This window comes from Hetaerina americana, unplaced genomic scaffold, assembly GCF_022747635.1.
Source record: "Hetaerina americana unplaced genomic scaffold, ioHetAmer1.1.p SCAF_54, whole genome shotgun sequence".
Lineage (NCBI taxonomy): Eukaryota > Metazoa > Arthropoda > Insecta > Odonata > Calopterygidae > Hetaerina > Hetaerina americana.
In genome coordinates this window covers 1936014-1957189 of record NW_027287139.1, presented here as the reverse complement: position 1 = coordinate 1957189, position 21176 = coordinate 1936014, and the positions used below count along the sequence as shown (strand labels likewise).

The window sequence follows — 21176 nt, the reverse complement described above, 5'->3', positions numbered from 1 at the left end:
ATTACAGTGGTCAAGATACTTGCTATCAGAGAAATCATTTTAATTACATATTGCAGTTGGTATGGGGTGACACTTATTTGGTTGGTTGTGGATACAGCTATTACGTTGACCCCCAGAAAGGATACACCAAGTTTTACGTTTGCAACTATGGCCCTGCGTAAGTACCTACTTATGTATATGGAAATAAGTGCCTGTTCCAAACTCTTACCTAAGGTAATTTTATCCATTTCAAACTGTGCTTTTTTCTTCTAGAGGTAACATTGTAGGAGGGCAACTGTATCACTCTGGAGCACCCAGCTGTTCTTCCTTTGGATTATACCCATCAGGGAGATACTCTGGGCTATGTGGTAAATATTCTAGAATTATCTTAATTCACCTTAAAGCAAATTATTTTATCATGGGCCACGAAGTTGATTTTATAGGCTCTATCAATACCTATACCAAAATACTCAAATTTAAATTCCAAACATGCATATTAGCACTACCATTATTTATGCCAAATATTTAATTATGTGATCTGAAGGGTAATTTATATTTATACAGATAATAGTCACTGTTTTTTTAAATAAATATAGTCTCAGAAGAAAATGTCTCTAATAAGTTTTTTTATATTAGGTGCTTTGAAATATTTGAACATGAGCATTACATTGTAGTCCAAGCACTGATACATTGCATAAATGTATCAGTGCTTGGACTACAATGTAATGACAAATTGAGCTGATTTGTAACAATATCATAAGTATACTTAGGTATACTTATGATATTGTTACAGTTAGGTCAATTAGCGGTATACTTATGATATTGCTACAGTTAGGTCAATTAGCGGTATAAAGAGAAATAACAGCTTCATTAGCTCAGTGATACTAATAGTATGGACTACACATCCTACATCCATATACCTTTTCTATCAGATGAATTTAAACTCGAGCAAATGGGGGAGGGACTTATAATATGCAATCGCTATGCCCTACCTTCAGAGGGTATGAATAACTCAGGTAATAAGTGAAAATTTAAAGGGCAAAATAATACAATGGTACTGTTTAATTCTTATACTCGCAGTCATTCATTCTCCTTTCATTGATATCATACTGGTCTTACTTTTGTTGGCAGCTGAGCTTCCACTTCGGGATTACCCATGAATGGGACAACACAGATGTGAATAGAAAAGGGTGGGATCCATATTAATTTGTCCATTGATTGACCTGTTTGATGTCTGAGTACAGGGGTTGCAGGCTAGGTGGCATAATTGTGGGGCCATGTTTAGAAGACATCCAAGGTTGTAGGGCGCTTGTTGATACAGCCCTCTCACACTTCATCTCATTTCATAAGATTCCATTTTTAGAGAAATCCAATGTCTCTACCTTCCCTAAATATAGTAAGATCTGGTAATATTTTCTATTTCTGAAATAAAAAATATATTAATTTCTTCTTCTTAATATATTTGTGTATCATCCCTAGATGGCACGTGACAGTCTTTAATGATTATGTGGATTTCTTAAGATAGGAAGGTCAAGTGCATTGATTGAGTGCTCTTAAGGAGCTGAAAGATTTATTTTATAAATTTGCCTCCTTAAGATGTATTTAATGGTATTTGATGCAATGAAATTACAGAAACATAGTAGAAAGCAGCTTAAATGCAATTTTTTTCACACCTTAAATATCACAGTTAATGGCACAATGCAGTGGTAGGTAATGCACTACCTTGAGGAAGGCAGGAAAGAAACATACCGGTAGCATTAGTCTCATCTTAGTCCAGCCTCTTCCAAATTCATTTGAACCTCATATCCAGTCCATTTCTACAATCTCCCAAAATTCCCCCAACTATCCAGCATTTTTAAGAGATGGAAAGCTGAAATGGGATCCCTGCTGAGAAAAATTGTCTCAGTATGAAAAAAAGGATTAAATGTGATAAGAAATAATTCTGATTCCATACTTTAACTCCTTGCTTGGATCATTACTTCTTTGGTGCCAACATTCCCTGTACAATATTTTTGTATGTATTAGTTTTATTATTAATCAGAGAACACTTACCATCCATTATTTCTCCCAAGTTTTTGTAAAGAAGAATGAATTAAAGTTTATTAGAAATTTCATTCAAAGAGAGTTTAAGCCACAAATTTCCTAAAATATGGCATTGATAGGAAAAAGTGACATCACAAATAGAGGTTGGAGGTTTTTCTCTCGATTGTTTTGGGTTAATAATAGCGCGAGGGATATGTCTTCCTAAAATTAGGATTATGTCAGTGGATGGAGGACTGGGCCCATTCTGTGACCCCTGCTGAGAGTAACCCCACTGACCACTCTCAGCTTCATCCAAGCTGCATGATGTTTGGAGCTCCAGATCTCCCTGAGAAACCTCGGGCATCATAGGAAATCAGGAATTGTGCCCCCTTATTACCCAGTTAATATTGGAGTTACTCTCACTATTAGTCTTAGTATTACGCAAACATTATTTTCACCTATCAAACTCATCTTCTGGTTGATTGCATGTAATGATGCATTTCACCCTGAATGAGCTTGAACATATGGCATAAACCAAAGGAGATACCATGTAATCCTCTCTCCATCTACGGTACTGCGCAAATGAAATGGAAATACTATCTACATAAATTTAATAATGTCGTTTGTATTTGATTCTGTCTTAAGGAGTGCATATAATTTTGCAGAGGTTCCTGGGTCTAATCCTCCTGGTCCCGTGTGCTCAGCATCATCAGCTGGTTATTACTCTGGTCCACGGCAGCCTTATTACCCACAACCATATTATTATGGCAGGTGATTCATAGCCTGATATCAGTGATTATCATCACCTCTTTTATACTGAAGTACTATTTCAAGGTGCAAATGTGGAAAATGAAGAGTACTTTTTCATGAAAATAACCCCCGAGATAGACATAATATCACATTCAAGCCATTTCCTTCAGAATGGCAGGAATCACACTTAAGGCAGTTTGATGCCTTATATGGTCATTCATCCACTCCACACATTCTGTAAGAAAGACAACTTGGATGGCTGTAAATTAGGATTGTTGACTTAATTGTATAAGTCTATATTATTTCCATCTGTATATTTGTGTAAATATTTACTGAACATATAGTTTGTCTACATTGATTATTTTTAATAAAACTTTACAAATAATAAGTTTACATTTTCTTTTTTCCTGCCTACGTTAATGTCCAATACGATCTTTGAATGATGTGAGAAGCAGGGTACCGCTAAACAAGAATCCCATGTTATGTGGGACAATTTTACTAATTTTATCATTCAAGGGGTATTGGCAGATAAATGATAATATCTGACTTTCATTTGATGCATTGCCAGATGGATTCATGTATCCCATGTGCAGCAGTTTAACTTATTTTATTATTCAAGTGATATTGGCAGGTATTTGGTTTCTGACTTACATTTTAAGTACTGCTAGATGGATTTTTTTAACCAAATTTTACCAGTTTTTCAAACTGAGTTCTTTTGTTTTTATTTACTGCAATTAATTTACAGTTGACCTCAGAGAACTACCTAGCTCTTCATTCAGATGTTTTTAGACATTTTAAGGTGAAAATTGGTACACATATGTCTATAAATGAAACTATTGCAGAACCAGATTCTAATTTTTAACAATAAGAAGAAGATATTTTTTAAACTTGGAATACTGTTTCTTCAAATGCATACACAAATTTGTCATTACAAAGCAGAATTTTGAAAAATTATCATAATTAAAATTCATTACCAAAATAAAAACTGATACTGATAAAAAATTTCAAACTATAAAACCTGACAGCTATGAAGTGAGAGCTATCTGGCCAACTTAGATAAAATTAGATTAACTCCAATGGCCATAATAATGTGAAACATTAAAATATACCAAATGAGTAAAAAATACACTCATCACTTATGCAAAAATTTCTGCCACAATATTAGGGTAGCCTTTTAGCTCAGATCTTAACACACTCTGACTTTTCCGGACCATATATCATTATTTTCCATATATTTCAGTAAAATCTAACTTGAAAACACCACAATTGTCCTGCATCAAATTGTTGTTGACTTTGCATTCACAGTTTCAGCCTTGATGTGGTAAAAGGAAATGTTATTGAAGAATTAAAAAAATTACACTTTTTCTCTAAATAAAAGATCTATCATGATGTGAAATAGTGTTCACTAACACATCATCGGGTCTTGCCCCTGACAATGAATCAAGAGGATAATCACAGCAAATTTGTTTGTCTAAAAAAATATTTCTGGAATACTTTAGGAAAGAATTAATACCTAAATTTCCTTGCCTTTTGAAGAGTGATTTATTACTATCAACAGCAATTTGCAACTAGTGTGCTGTCTACAACAATGGTAATGTTACACTGTTAATCATTCAATTTGTAGAATTCCTTAGGCATTCAAACAACCTTATGCTAGGGGTGAACATCTAAAACTCCCAACTTTTAGCAGGCAGCCTATTTGCTACGTAACAACTAACCTTGTACATGAAAATGCATGATTAATGATTGTAAAGGAAAGAAAAGACGAAAAATCATACATATTTCAAACTTCAAGCTACAAGTATCACCTTTGATGGCAAAGATCAATGAATTTATTTGAAGAGTTAATGTTAGACAAGATTGAAAAAAGATTCTGCACATCATAATATTTGTGCCTACAACTATGTTCATGGAGCACTATTTAACTTTTAGCCGAAATATGATGTATCCGTAAATATTTTTATTGTAAATGCTGGAATATCAAAGCTCTCATTTGCATAATATCTGCTTAGAATAAATTATTAACATAAAATAAGAAAATAGACTAGATAGTAATAACTGCATGTCATTTTGGCCTGTTGGGTGAAAAATGAATATTCGCTAACAGTAGGGGTGTATTGTACGCCTATTCCTTTGACCACCATCAAAGCAATCAACACAAAGGTTAGTTTGATAGGTAAGAATGAGGGTCTCCTTGTGAATACTAAACACTAAGGTGAGTAGAAGTCACACACAAACAGGGTAACAGTTCATTTTGCTTTGTTACCTCTAGCTGCCCAGAAGCATCTGCCAGGCAAAAAATTACCCAGAGATGTCACCTAGATTTGAACTAGTCCTCTTGTTGGGAGATGAATTCTCTCCATCCACTCGACTATCTCAACGGTAAATTCCTCTTGGGTCTCCCAGCACATAAGATCTTATGCCTCCAATGAAATTTCGATGACTGACCAACTTATCATCTTCAAGGATTCCATTCAGAAGTGGGTTAACAAAACATTGGCAGAGATAGAGGATGTTGCTTAGTTGAAGACACAAGAGGAGTTATACTCAGAAGCTGCACTTGTAAAACACCAGATGGAAACAATGTGATACTCAATTAACAATGTGCGCATGATAGCTGGAATAGTGTAGGTGCAACTGATTGTGGTCTTAGGTTTTCAGTAAATATCTTCTTGATTTTCAAATTAATTACACATCTGTATAACACAAACAAATAAAATATCCAGTGCACTTATAGAATGGGTATACTACGTATATACAAACAAACCACATTTGTAGATAGATTGGATATTGCCCATAGTATTTCAAGACTTTTTTTGAACAAATTCTTTCAAGTTTTTTTCAAATTACAGGGCATATATTTTACAGTCACCAACAACTTTATATGGAGGAAAACCCATTTACACAGGAATCAACCCTCTAACCTCTGCAAGAACATACAAGGGCATTACTCACCTTTTGCAATTCATCCTTCTGAATATAAGTTTTGTCATCTGGTCCATTGCCCACAAAAATTAAATTTACAGTCTTCTCCAAAATTATTTTAATACCACTATCTTCAACTGATCTTCTCCACTCTTTTAACATGATTTTTAAATCTTCCCTCATAAAACTTCATAAGATGCTGACATTGGCGAATAATATACACCAAAGGCTAATTCAGCCATTCTTCTCATGATGAAAACAGAGAAATTATAACTTGAAAGAGGAGCATCCCTACTGTAGCCCTGTTCATATTACAAACCTTTCCTCCCTGGAAAATACATTCCATTAACATTGAAATTTAATAAGTTTCAAAACCAAGAAGTTTTAATGCACCTAATGCTGTTTAACTGGAAAATTAATGAAAAATTGATGCTCGATTCTCTCACTTTCATTAGAATTTCGGTAATTTAGTTTTACAATTCTTAATAGCTCAAATAAGCTGATGTAGAATATATAGAGCCTTCAAACTCCAATCCTTATTTATGAACAATTTTTGATTGACCCAATTCATTAATAACCAGAAGTGTGACAAATGCAAAAATTTTCTGGAATCCAAATGTGTTCCATCCCTTCACAAGCTTCACTCACCACTTCCTCCACACATACATTTTAAACAACAAGTGATAATGGACAGCCTTTCATTTTACCCCCTAGCATAGCTCTTACCATCCTGACTTCCCTTCCGCACTAATGCAGTCTCAGGTTCCAGAAAAGTCATCCTATCACTCCAATCTACTCCTCTTTTCTGCAAAATATTCATCAATTGAATTGCCTTTTGAATCATCCGATGCCTTCTCAAAATATACAATGCGAATCTATGCCTAATGATAATATAATCAAATTGATCTCCCTGTATCGCCTGGCATTTAAAGCTACTTCTTGTATCTTTATGGCTGTCTCCCCATGGTTATGTATTAAACAAACATTTATATCCCATACGAGTTGCTAGAAGCATCTAGGAATAGTAGAGATAATTTTTTGGTTAGTTTCAGGAATTTACAATCAGAAAACTGATTATTAGAAAATTCCAGAAGATTCCATCAGAGGGCATACTGAAACAGTTTGGCAGTTGGGAACATAGAAAGGTGATCAGGACACCACTGAAATGCCGACAATCGTGTCCTTTTTTTAATGAATGCTTCAATTGGTCATTAACAAAACCAATTTTTCTAAGTTTTTTAGTTTAAATATGCTTACTTGTTCATAGGGTAGGATTTGAATGATGAAAAAATTTCAAAATAAGTGTTTTTGAATCTTGAATCATTTCTAGGATCCATGAGATTTGAGAAATTAACTTCCATTGCTAATTAATACAGAGCAACCTCGAATTAACACCCACTAAATTTATATCATCCTCAAATTCATGTAATATTTTCACAGTCCAAACAGCTTTACCTATATATTGATGCAATCAAAACCTCAAATTTATATTCATTAACCTGGAATTTATGTAAAATTTCACCATGTCATTAAGATAAAAGAGTCTATTTTTTCCAAGTTTTGTTCGTTGAGGCATTTCTGATGTGGCAATGTTAGTTAATTAAAATTAGTTTTTGCTATAAATTTATTATTTAGGTTTAAATTCATCAATTTTTAAAATGATCATCACATTTCTAAATAACAGTCAGCATGGTAGGTAATCTGAACTTCACAAAACATTTTTGTTTTTCCAGTGGGAGTGGTTTTTAAAAGGCACCTCAACACACAGCAGTTGACGGACCTCAGTTACAAGTTTTTCATTTTAATATTGTTTAACTATGGCTTAAATAAAATAACTTTTAATGTCAATCAGTAGCTGAATATTCTGCAAGTGGGTGTGTATAACTAAGATGGGAAGCTCTATCCCACTGTAGAAACTTCAAGTGTGATAAGTCATGGTTTAAATTTATCACTGTAAGACCTGTTTTGATATACTGCACCTCATTATGTATACAATTTTTGTATCGTTTTATTACATCATAATTCTGCAGGATGTTTCATTTATCCAACATTTAATTTCAACTTTAGAACATTTTTTACCCTAAACTAGATTTGCATTATTCATGATCTTACATATTGTTTCACTATACCCTTCAAAAATGAACATTGTAGGTTTCACCGAGTTATTGGCTACTCCAGGTTTTGAGGAGGATATATGTAGCTACTATGCAGTAAGATGTTCTCCAATGCGTGAAGCATAAAATAAAAATGTTATTTTTTAATGAATATCCAGACTCGCATTTATCGGATATACTTTGTAATGGTTTGTAAAATATTTTTGCAGATAAATAACTATTCCCAGCATATATATTAATTTACATGCATCTAATTTCTTTTCTTAGTTGCGCCTCGAAACCCACAATCAATATATTATTTATTCGTAATTTGTTACTTTGTGACTCCTTTGAAAGAAGATTTGAGTTTTGCTGGTTGTTTAGAGGCAATCAATAGGAAGAAATATCCTCACACTAAATATATTTCTCTCCAAGGATAAAATGAAAGGTATCACTAATTACCAGCAAGTTTATCTTGAAGTTGGATGGTCTTTTGTTGTAAAAATGACATTAGGAACATTTTGTTTAATTATTGGGTTGGGTTGGGCAACCCTCCCTCCCACTTTATGGAGCAGTTCTTACCATCTCGCACTTGAATTTCTATTGTGAAATTGGTGAATGTTGCTTCATGAAGTTTCTTTGTTAAACCAGGATGATTGTTTTACATTAAATCATATTTATTTGTTCTTATTAACTCTTGGTCAATATAGCGTAATATGGTTAGTCAGATATAAAAAATATTATGCTTCAGCAATAAGAAATTGCACATTAATCTTTACGATGTAATGGTTCTCACTATGTTATATTTCATGTTAATTTAAAGTTTCTATTTTCGTAAACAATACAGTGGAACAAAGTCACAAATTTCCAACCTGTTACATGTTATGGTATGAAGGACTCGGGAAGAAGGTACGAAGGAATACTTATCTTCCAAACTTAATGAATCTCTTACTAAATTGCTCATCGGTATTTAGAAGAGTTAGAGAATAGGACATAAAATCATTCAAATCAAACCTTAAAAAAATCACAAAAACTTCATTTAGATATTGCTATAAATATTTTAATGCAAAGAAAATGCATTAAATGCTCATAACAGGAGAAAATAAATACAGCAAACAACATCATTTGCTCATAAAAAGCCTAGGGCAGTGGGTGATGCACATTTAGCAAGTTCCAGGAAATGTTGATGGTTTCAACCATTTCTGCTAAATTTAAAAAATGTATCTGCCATGTTATTATTGGCAAGATAAATGGGATGGAACAGTTTAAAAACTTTCAAAATTCAGACTGCAATATAAATATGGTCTCAAACATATGATAAGCCACATTTCTAGTGTCTAATTTTAAGAAGATAATAAATCAGACAGCTAAACATATGCCGCACTTCCAATAATTTCTTGCTTTTAGCAAATATGATGCATGTACTTTAAACAATTAGATAAACCATACACATTTGTTGACCTAAAAATATTTCAACAAAATGGTTGCAAATCGGAGCATCACAGTTCTTGTACAGAATAATAAAGTTGTGATAGTTTCCTTCAACAAGGAAGTGATATAGTCATATGAAAGGAGTGCTTTGCGATATCATGACCTGCATGCATACCAGACAGCAATAAAAAAAATATTAAGCTTTTCACATTATTCCTTGATCAAGGACATTGCCTGGAAAATAAATTAGGTACCTCATCACTTTTCTAATAGTACATATGATCTCATAAATTGAAATAAACTATGTATTCACAATTTCCCATTAGCAACAGTATGAATTTTGTCTCACGAAAAAAAGAATTATGAAGCTTGTTATCTAATGTATGCTAAGCAGACAAAAAATAAAACGCTGGCTTCAAGTTCCATGTTTCAATGAAAAAAATTTTCCTTTGACTGATAAACTTTAAAACCAGCTTTTGATAACTTCTTTTCAAAATACAACAGCAACAATGATAACATTCCAAGGTACAGGCACTATCCAGATTTAGCATAAAATCATTCCAGTGCTTTCTTAGAAAGCATGGATTGAAATATTTGTCAGCCAAATCACTCACATTCATTCATCTAGTAATTTGTTTCTCATACACAGCTGAAAAACTATCTGTGAGAATAACTAAGTAATGACCAGCTCTCCTTCACTTGAGGAAAGACATTAATGCCTTCTGACAGAGGGCAACTTCAGCACAGCTCACTCATAACACCACCACTCAAAACACCCGGACACTTTCCCTTGTTCAATGCCAAAGAAAAGGAATTTTTCATCTATCCACTAGAGGGAGGGAAATTAGAGTTCTCACTAAGAAAACTACCACCCTTCTATGTACAATTTCCACTAGGGAAACCCCACACACCTTAACTGCCCATAAACTGCCAGCCATCACCACTACGTACTGGTTTTTGAGAGTAATTTTGTTATGATGGGCTGGCCATCCTGTACCTTGGAAGGCACAACCCAAACTTGGATTCTATACCAGCAAATATTGGCAAGGCTACTTGATAACCTCCTATATGATCTGGATTTGTGGATTTCATCTCATCTGCCACCCCCGTAGCAGGTACATTCAACTCTGATCCAGTTGGGCGCCTATATAACAAAAGGTTCATTAGATGAGTATAATCACACACTGCATACAAGCAGAAAGTAAGGAAATAAGTAAATAAATATTTCAGTCAATGCCTTTATAAAGAGAATATTTGAATAAGAAGCATTACAGGTAGCATTACCGCATTACTTGTAGAACTGCCCATCGCACTTTGAAAAAGTGCAACACCCCAAGTGATAATAAAATAGAAGGCACAAATGAAGATAAAACCATGCAAACTTACTTCTAGAATTTGAGATCTATCACCTGCTACCTTTTTTAACATTAACACTGAATCACTACCAAACTATCAAAGTATTTTAAAATGAAAGATAGTAAAATATATCCATAAAAGTTAAATATCATAGTGCAACTGACTGTACCAGGAACAGAAGTTTAATTATCAGACGAAAAGGATTTTACCACAAATACTGATTACTGATGCACCATATCCCAGGATGCAAACTGGAATTAGAGCTTCATTGTTGAGCATTACAACACCATTTAAATGTTTAGGGACTTAAACCAATGTGGTATACATTTATTACAAAACAAATAAACACATAGATAACTTACGAGCCTCCAAAGTCCACATAGAATAACCTCTGAAGAATCTCATAAGTCAACAGGGTGACGCCAAACTGTGGAGATGATCTGAACACTCGAGCTATGAGAGAGAATAAAATAAATTGTTTCATAAGCACCTCCAAGACTAGAGAAAAATTCAACAACAAAATTAATAAACAGATCCTCAAATGGGTGAAACCTTATGCCACAGTATGATAGAATAAGCAAAAATTGTACGATTTAATAAATTTTAGAAAACAACTAGAAGCTGAATTGCCTCATTTAAGAACGTAAAGTAAAACTGACGAAAAAGTGCTAAAAGCCACTCATCATAAGAAGCTTGCACAGAAATCTTGAAAGAGGGTACAGCCAGTATCAGGATACTCAAAGCATATTAATATATATTATGTACCAATAAACCTTGTTTCATGTGTGCAGAAAATGTTACAACATGAGATTTTCTAATCCCTTTCCTCTGGAAATAAGAACCATAATATACATTTAACGTCTATGTCTGAAATACCCTAAATAATAGGATCATCAGTTCCTCAGAATAATCCAAATGATGAATGCTAGGAAATCAAAAGGGAAATATGCACCAAGATATACTACCTTGATCAAAAAGTTCCCGGAATAACCACCGTGTGGCGCTCCCATCGTTTCGATTTGAGTTCTGTTTTTTTTGTTAAATTGGTACATCTGTTGTTGATATTCCCTTTAAATCTTAGTGTCATAACTTGACATTTGCAAAAGTTACGTAGCCAAGAGTACATCTATCTCTGTGTGTGTTGGCGATTTTTTACAATTTCAGAAATGGATTTAAATTTGCAACAACGAACTTGTATTAAATTTTGCGTAAAAAACGGATTTAGTGGCGCACGGAAGTTGGAAATGTTGGAAAAGTGTTTCGGCAACGATTCTCTAAAAAAAACGGTCGTTTACCAGTGGCACGAGCGGTTCAGAAATGGTCGTGAGTCAATCGAAGATGATGAACGCAGTGGCAGAACATCGACATCGAAAGTCGGTGAAAAAATTGATAAAGTAAAAGAAATGTTGGTCAATAACCGCAAATTAACCATCAGAGAAATAGCGGAGGACTTGAACATTGCCTATGGATCCGCCCAAGACATTGTGGTTAATGATTTGGGTTTCCGTCGTGTAGCAGCAAAGTTGGTGCCAAAAGACCTCAATTTCATGCAAAAAAGAGACCGTGTTGACGTCGCAAAAGACATGATTTGCGAGGCTGAATCCGATCCCACATTCATCAAAAGGATCATTACTGGAGACGAGACGTGGGTTTATGAGTACGACACGCAATCCAGACATCAGGCAAGTGAATGGCGTTCACCAAATGAGCCGAGACCAAAAAAACCACGTCGTTTTCAGTCAAAAAAGAAGGCAATGCTGACGGTTTTCATGGATTACAACGGTGTAGTGCATCATGAATTTTTGCCAGAAGGCCAGACAGTAAACAAAGAGTATTATTTTTGGGCGTTATGAGACGTTTGCGTGAAGCAATTCGCCGAAAGAGACCAGAAATGTGGGCAGAAAACTCGTGGATTTTGCACCATGATAACGCACCGTCGCACAGTGCTATCATTATTCGTAATTTTTTGACGAAAAATGCAACAAATACCATCCAACAGCCACCGAATTCACCTGATTTGGCTCCCTGTGACTTCTTTCTGTTCAATCGAGTTAAAAAAACCATTACGGGGAACGCGTTTTAGCAGCCGAGAGGAAGTAATGGAAAAATCGCAGGAAGCACTGATGGACATACCGAAAACCGAATATAAAAAATGTTTCGAGGATTGGATCAAGCGCTGGCATAAGTGTGTTGCAGTCGATGGGGATTACTTTGAAGGGGACAATATAGATTTAGATGAATAAACTTGTATTTTTAATTTTCTGAATAAATTCCGGGAAATTTTTGATCAAGGTAGTAGGCATTGCTAATGAAAACTGTCAAGTTAAAGGGATTTAATTGAAATTTTTCTGCAGTTAGGTTAATTTTTCAACCCCCACCTTAGAAAATCTCAATCATATAATATCCAAGTTATCTGTGAAATTTAAACCCACGTCTTTTCTTCACGTCCAGCACCTCCCTCATATTAACTTCATTGGCAAGAAAAATTCATTATGGCATGTGCCTTCTAATCGAAGTGTCTCCAGGAGTCAAGTCAAACAAAAATAATGCAAAAACTTACAAAGGTTATAAAGAAGAATAAAACTCATCCCTTAGAAAATTCCAGGTATTTAGATAAAAGACAAAAAAATTCAAGAATTCTGCACAGCAAAATCTCACATTTGTGGGCATACTAGCTCTGCTAAAGTGAACTTCAGGCACTTCATCTGAAGTTCATTTTCTCTGAAAAGACTTGAGTTTGAAAAATCCAATCATTAAGTCAAAAATTTAAATCATTAAAATGAGTGTGAATTTAACCATTCCTTCTCATAATTCAACACACGATAGGTTTGAATAAAAACCCTCTTCAGTCAAAAAATTGAGTGAAACATGTGGAAGGTATAGACAAGGTAGGAGTTATGGGTAGCCAGAAAGCCTATATTTTCACAAAAATCAAACTGTGAAAACTAAGATGGGGACTACATCCAGGGAGGGATAATCATTGGAGGATTATGATATTTTAGCCTAGATGGACACAGGCTTACTTCAGAAATTCTTTCAATATTACCATACAACTTTAGATTGAATTAAAAAATCTAATCCAATTAATATTTCTTTCCACCCTCATGTCTCAGCGATATTTCAAACAAGTATTTTATTTTACAAAAAAAATTGAATGGTGAAGTAAAATGAAAGATGAGATAAATGACCAAAAAAATTAATAAGAAGAAAAAATAAAATTCTACATATATGCATCAAGAATTATGAACACACATGGAAAGTAATAGCCACCGACCCAATCATAAATATATGTCAGGCCTATGCAATATGGGGCACAGAGAAAAGCATGAATTATTTGCTTCATGTATTAATATTTAACCTCAATATAAAAAACCTTGAAAATGATTCAATAGTTAAATAATGTACTAATTATGATACACATTCAAGGAAACTGGCGTGCTAAATGTAGTTTTCAATCAAGTGCATTAGTGATGTCATCTCATGACTTTCAAATAAATAGTAATTATTTTCAAGCCAGTTTCCACCAAATGCTATTTCTTAAATTAGTTATCAGATGTGATATTTTTGACAAGGTGAAGATGAATGTACAAAATATCTTTGGAATTTCAAATTCAAAAAAATTGTTTCAGAAACATAGCACAGAGAAGTATGTTTTCTATAAAACTGTTATCCAGAAACTATGAAAGTTTAAGGCTACAGCAGTTTTTTTTACATAAATTTGAATAAATCACAATCTTAATCAATTGATTATTATTGGGGACAAAATTTGTAATGTAAAATTGTAGAAGCTAACCATATTAAAAATTTACCCCTAAAATTTTATTTAAAATCAATTTTTAACACAGAAAATGAACACAATTGTGAAATATACCTATTGTTGCTTCTTTTGGGTCAATTGCAGGCAAAATAAAATCAGGTCTTTATTTTTCACTTCCATGATAGAAACTTTCATAACTCAAATTTTCATTTTTATAATAACTGTGCCCATAAAATTCCAATCCCTTACACAGACACACATATACACACACACAACAAATATCATTTGAAAAATAACTAACACATGTTTCAGACTTCTCAGCATCAGTATTTTGCTGATATCTAAAGCTGTATTTTTTCTGAAGTAAATTATTTTTTCCTTCGTCATGTGTTAATAAATCTAAAAAGTATAGTGCATTGGATGACAAAAAGTGAAAATATTTATTTTCAGACTGAACAGCAGCAGATTTTAAACAAGAAGCTGAAAAAATAGAAGGTTAGTAAATGAAGACCTGCTATTTGACATGCAAATAGTCTTCTCAGATCTATGAGCTCATGCAAAAAATAAATCTTTCTACGTCTTTTCTAGGCTTCACCACAGCATATTATTTGAAGGGTTACTTCAGTAGAAATGAAATCATCCATAACATACTTACAGACAAGGGCGGATCAAAACAGGAAAGAATAGGGGGCCCAGGGCTCCCCCGTTCGAGAAAAGAAGAAAACATAATGTCATTACAATTGCACTGAGAATTTAATGAGCATGGCCACTATTATGGAGGTACACTTTCAACAAATGACTGTCAAAGGTTGGATCCGCCCTTGCAGAAGCAAACTTCAAAATTATATTTTTAAATTCATACTATCTAAATTCATGTACTCAAAAAATTTGCTGCCTATTATAGGAGAATGATATTTAACAGTTTGCCAATGTTTCCAATAAGTATATTTATATATATATGTGCATATATTACCATCCTCTTGATTAAAAAGTCATTAAATTATAAAATGTGCACCTTTTTGCTATGGATAAAAGATTAAATAATTTACTTCCATTAATCCACTTTAGTTGTTTGGGCCATGCAAAAGCAGTGAGAAAACTTATATTAAATTCCATAGATATCAACAATTTTTTAATCATATGGATTTGGCAGAGTATGGTTTCTTTACAGCAATGTAGATGCAACTGAACTTTTAATACCCACAGTCAAAGAGACTAAACAACCTGTTCTGCAGGTTCAAAACTTGCAACTTAGTCATGCAAAAATATTGTGTTCAGCACCAAGGGCAGTGATGCTATGGCATTTGCTAAATGTAAGAGGTATTTTTTCAAAAACTTCTAAAACATTCTACCTAAAAATTAAAATCTACATTTCTGACCTCAGTTAGTGATTTTTATCATGATTTCAGGGAAATGCACTTGGATTTCAAAGAAACAATTCTTGTATCAAGTTCAATCATCTCACAACACATCTTGTAACATCTTAATAGCAATCTCTCTAACAGGCTACTCTATGAGATCATTTCCATGTGCTTACAGGGCTCAGTTCACCTCTCACCATCAGGGAATCACAGTATTTGAATAGACACATCTAAGGTGAATTATCAATAATGGACAGAGACAGAAAACTTCCATTAATCCTATGTTAACATACATATAGCATGCCAATGGTGCATCACAAACATTATTGCTTCCTCTCATTTCACTTCTTAGTTACATAGACGTAAAAAACTACATTATAATTTATAGAATAGTTTATTCTTAGAGAAAATGGCCATCACTGAGCCAGTAACAGGATGTAACCTGGTAGGCACTCAAAGCTTAGAGAACATTTGTGATTAAGTGATCAAAAGTAAAACTAAATGCATTTTTTTTCAACTTCCTTGGGTAACCTGAGTTGATAACAGTTTTTGGCTATTCTTGGTCGTTGATTAATGATAGCATTGAAGGGTTTTGCTTTTTCGTTACACATGTCCAAAAATATTTTCATCAGCTGGTGATGGTTGATTTTTTGTACTATTTAGTGCACTTTAAAATAAAAATATTTTATTTAAAAATTATTATAAGGAGTTGATTTTTTTCACTTTCGGACAATATCTTAACAATTAATTTTTTTCAGCCCACTTTATCTCACAGATTATGCCACAAACAATAAATTTTATTTTTTTCAATATCAAATGTTAAAAATATTAAATATTAATATTTTTGCTCTATCATCGTTTAATAGAACCATATTAAACTATGATAGAGCAAAAACATTTTATGAAGACATTTTTAACATTTGATATTGAAAAATATAAAATTTATTGTCCCCAGCTTAACTTTATGGAATTTGCATTACATATTGAATTGTAATGAAATAATTTACATTGTAATTCCACACACTTTATTTAAAAAACACAACCCAGGTTTTGACGTTGAATGTTGTCACCGGATGATGACGTTCAATGTCGAAACATGGGTCATATTTTTTAAATTAAGTGTGTGGAATTACAAAGTACATTATTTCATTCAATTTTGAAAAAAATACATGCAAATAGTCATTATAAACAATATGATCTAGAGAAGCTTTGGAATCCCCCAACTTCCATTTAGGAATTAAATTGTCACAATATCTGTCAACAAATCATTCAGCCTCTTTACCTTCCAAGCAAAATATTCACTGCTCTAAATTAATTAAATGAATTAAATTAATGGATAAAATTTTGATAGTTATACATTGCCTTGGGATCAGAGAATATCAGCAAAATTTGACTGGAAAATAGAAGGTGTGAACAACATTTTGATTACATGAATTGACCATGCTTGACAAAAGAGTAATTAAGTCAAATAAAACATTGAAAAACTAAATATTGGGGGTATTTAGCAAGACATGTTTCTCATGCAGGCAGGTTAGAGGTTGGGGAGCAATGAAGCAATGGGAGGGTGGAGTGAGAGGCAGTTACGGCTAGGTAGCGTCCTCATCAGGCTCATAACACGACATCCACTTTCCAACTCTTTGAGTCCAAAGCTAGACTCAAGTGAACGCAGTGAAAATCAGAGTCAAATCTTGAAACCATCAAAACCATGACCGTGAGAAAAAAGTGGACAAGCAGACATAAGATGGATAAAGAATTAATCCTGCTATGTAGGGAAACGGATTGCGGGGGAGTTTCACACTTCTGGAATTGAAGGAGGGACATTATTCAAGGACATCCTCAATACAGTTCAACCACTGTACAGTATTCCACCTGAGGCCTCATGTTTGCTGAAAAGGCATTCCCAAAAACTATATTTCTATGAGATCCACTGTGTTGTAAGACGCTGTATACACTATGAATTCCCAAACTGGTTTCAAGTACATTTACCTCATACCTGTTCACTTTATAAAATAATGCCTCTTCCATATCTCTCAATATCAAGTATTTGACAGAACTATTTGAATCAATTCATTTGAGCATTCAAGAAAATTACAGAGTCACATTGGTCTTGGCATTTCCAGGTATCTTAAAAATTTTCGGAGATTGCAGATTGAACCTCTTTGCATTGCCCTCTAGTCTCTCGCATGAATTCAATAAAATTGTGAAATACTATAATTTATCAAGCCCTAAACAGTTAATTTAGAAGCAACCACGACAAAGTACAGTAATGAACCTATGATTCCCAAGGGTTAAGAGTTTTATTGTTAACATTACTAGTGCATACTACCTTTCAGTAAATGGTTACATTAATATTGACTATGATATGAAACTGCATTTTAAACCATTTACATGTCAAATATATTCCATGAGAAGCGATAAAAAGTTTCTTCTTTCCTGAAATAATGACGAAAAGTTTTTTCAAATCCCATTCCAAACCTTGAAATGTCTTTCCTGCTCATCCTTTACATAGGCATGGCTGGATAAAACTATACTTACTTCTAATTCATCTTTCATAGAAATATAACTATTTATTTATAACTTTTAATTCTTGGCCACATTCATAGTTTTTTATACCATCACCAATGCTCTTGTTTAATATGTACATGAAAAAGCACTGCCAAAAATGCAACATAATTTGTTATCATTTTATAACAGACTAAAATGCTCTTGCTGAATCATGAATTACATAAGTCCTCCTCTACCAAAAAATTAAATTTGGATCCCATGAATTAATGCTAATTATGTGCATCATTGTTTTAAGTATTCATCAATTCTTGGGAAAATAAATATGAAAGAACATGGCGGTTTTCAGGCAGCTTATGTCATTAGCCAACCACACACAGGGTAAAGTTGGTATGCAAGAAATTTTTCAATTACAGCTATTCACGCAGTGAACGAATTATAAGTGGCAGAGGTGCAACAAGATGCACCTCTGCCACTTGACCACCAAATACAAATGTTTTCCATCCTCATTAAAGGTACATGTAATTTTTAGTGCACTTGATAATGATGATTCATAATTTTTAATTGAATATATACTTCAGAATAATGTGCATCATATATTATAAATATATGAAGAACTTTTACCCAACTCTGAAATAAAACATGTTGGCATTGCCTACAATGTCACCAAATTAGTTATCTACACATAATCTCTTCAAATGTTTCGAATACCTTTTTATTTTGCCAATGCAAAACAAATATCGAAGACCTACACATCATTATAACAATTTAATGAGGGACTGCAGTCTCAAAAATATACAGATTTATACTCAGAAAGCCTCACAAGAAAAAATTATTGGGGTTAGTAATACTGATAACAGTATACCAATATCTGATTATATGCTGGTATTTATATCTGAATTCACTATATCTGCCTTGGTCAAAAAGTTGAGGGGAAAATTACACAGGTCACCAATAATGTTTTTACTAAATATTTAATCAATGATGATAAGAAAACGCTTTGACTTCTTTTAGTTAACATGACGCCTCACATCTTCCAACCCTATGATAATTCTAATATGGCACTGAGCCATTATGGAATGCCTTCCTGTCCCTGCAAATACGAGTCAAAATACTGGAAAGTTATTCCTTGCAAAATTTGCAGTAACATTTTTTGCCATAAATATTGAAAAGTGTTAAGATACTTTAGTTACATGCACTGGAAATGCTTACATGTCAATATCAAAAGCTTCAGTTTGACAAAATGGAGGTCAATACTGAGACCAAAATTAGGGTTGGAAACTATTAAATGCAACTTTGTGGCCAATGAGGAACTAACAAACAAGAAAAAACTGACTTAAGCAGAGGTAATTGAAGCCAATTCTAAGCAACACATTTCTGAAAGTGCCACTCAGACTCAAAATTCTTGAAGTCACTGAGAGTTTGTGGACCCTGCTGTTTATAAATGAACAAGTATTTAACAATATTGCCTCAATAGATCTCCTGCTCCTACAAAGACTTTTTGCTGGAAGTGAGTCCTTCCAACTGAAATAGTTTCTAAATTTAAATGATTGAAAAGTAAAGATTTCAATGGTTTCTATAATAATACTATGAAGGCTATTGTCCATCAAATTCATTCGCATTGTCTGTAGTCATCAATTCATATATCTGGTCAGGAAACTTTTCTGGTGTCTTAAAATACTCTAATGTGATACATATCACACGTGGGTTGATAAAAATTTTCCAATCCGATTACCACCATTCCTGTGATTAGCAAAGTCATTGAGACTAATGGTAGTGCCTAAATACTTATATATTCAGAAAGTATGAACTTAATCAGCTCTTCACAATTTCCTTTTAGACAGAGACAACATACACAGCTATAATACAAGGTCAAGGAATATGCTAGAAATTACTCAATATAAATGTGCCCAAAAGCTTTTTTATACTTTCCAGATAACTGCTCAAACAGCAAAACTAGCCTCAAACTTTCAAAACCAATGTTGCCAGGCACTGGTGAGCATCATAATGGTCTTTCATAAGAGGTCCCCTTAACCTCCAGTGTCTGTAATCCCCAAGTTAAAATAAAATACTCCTTGATATTCTCTCTAAAGAGCATTATACACAATGACTAACTTAGAAATTGAGAAGAACTCCAATTTACAGCTCTTTTTATCCTGAAATTGCAGTGAAAAAGACTAGCAACTGTAAGGAGTAACTGTTTTTAGTCTATTGAGATGATATAAAGCATAATACCAAAACTTCTGCCATGCATCTCTCCTGTTTAGTCCATCTTCCACGTCCCACATTGGTGTAAAAAGGCAAGCAGCAGTATTTTAACTGGCAAGTTGTAAATTGGGCACAACAAACACAAAATGATAAAATGTCGCCAGATTTGTGCAGAAAAGAAAGCAGCAGAGAGCAACAAGGAGAGGAGCACTAATGCTAGAGAGGGTACTGGAGACCTTTCCGTGAGTTGGTCGAGTTAGGTGCTCCAACACAAACAAGCACCCGGTGACTGAGTCATCAATCTTCATCATCAATTTCCATCTCCCTCTGTTCTGCACGCTGTCCTACACAAGTCCAGATCTAAAGGTTTGCCAAATCATGGCACAACTGGAGCAAGAGCAGCAAAGAGGGTCAGCTGACCACTACTACTCTTCTCTGTAATTTTACACAGCAATTTGTTCATCCCATGTGTATCAATGTGTACACACCTCATCATGAGGTACAAAATACTAGCTTCTCAGCATGTATCACACAGTCATTGTTCTCGTACTAGTTCAGAATAGTCACAAGGTTATCTCAAAGGATAGCTTTCAAATGACTTTGTGATGAAATCATTATTATGAATAGTTATGGTGACAGAGATTTAATTAGCCCTTCACCCTCAACACGCAAGAATCTTCATAAAACACTGCACCTGTACAATGGTAAGTAGTGGCCGCGGCAATACTTATGACTACCATTCAAACCAATACGAAGAAAAGACAATATTTTTCCCTTTAATTCTATGTATTA

The 21176-nt window shown here is 33.8% G+C and overlaps 2 protein-coding genes across 6 annotated transcripts in view; one reads left to right on the top strand and one right to left on the bottom strand.

Moving 5' to 3' along the window:
* LOC139694746 (scoloptoxin SSD552-like) overlaps positions 1-2997 on the top strand; it is a 34141-nt gene extending 31144 nt beyond the window's left edge. The window contains exons 7-9 of the mRNA XM_071593250.1: positions 57-157; positions 253-347; positions 2667-2997. Of these exons, the coding sequence (XP_071449351.1) occupies positions 57-157; positions 253-347; positions 2667-2776 (306 nt within the window). The 3' untranslated portion in view covers positions 2777-2997. The remainder of the gene's footprint in view (positions 1-56; positions 158-252; positions 348-2666) is intronic.
* Positions 2998-8813: 5816 nt separating this feature from the next.
* Positions 8814-21176, bottom strand: part of aralar1 (calcium-binding mitochondrial carrier protein aralar1) — an 88355-nt gene continuing 75992 nt past the window's right edge. For all 5 annotated transcript variants that reach the window (XM_071593283.1, XM_071593285.1, XM_071593284.1 and 2 more), the window contains 2 exons: positions 10919-11009; positions 8814-10344 (listed from right to left, as the gene is read on the bottom strand). In XM_071593283.1, coding sequence (XP_071449384.1) covers positions 10173-10344; positions 10919-11009 — 263 coding nt within the window. In that variant the 3' untranslated portion in view covers positions 8814-10172. The remainder of the gene's footprint in view (positions 10345-10918; positions 11010-21176) is intronic.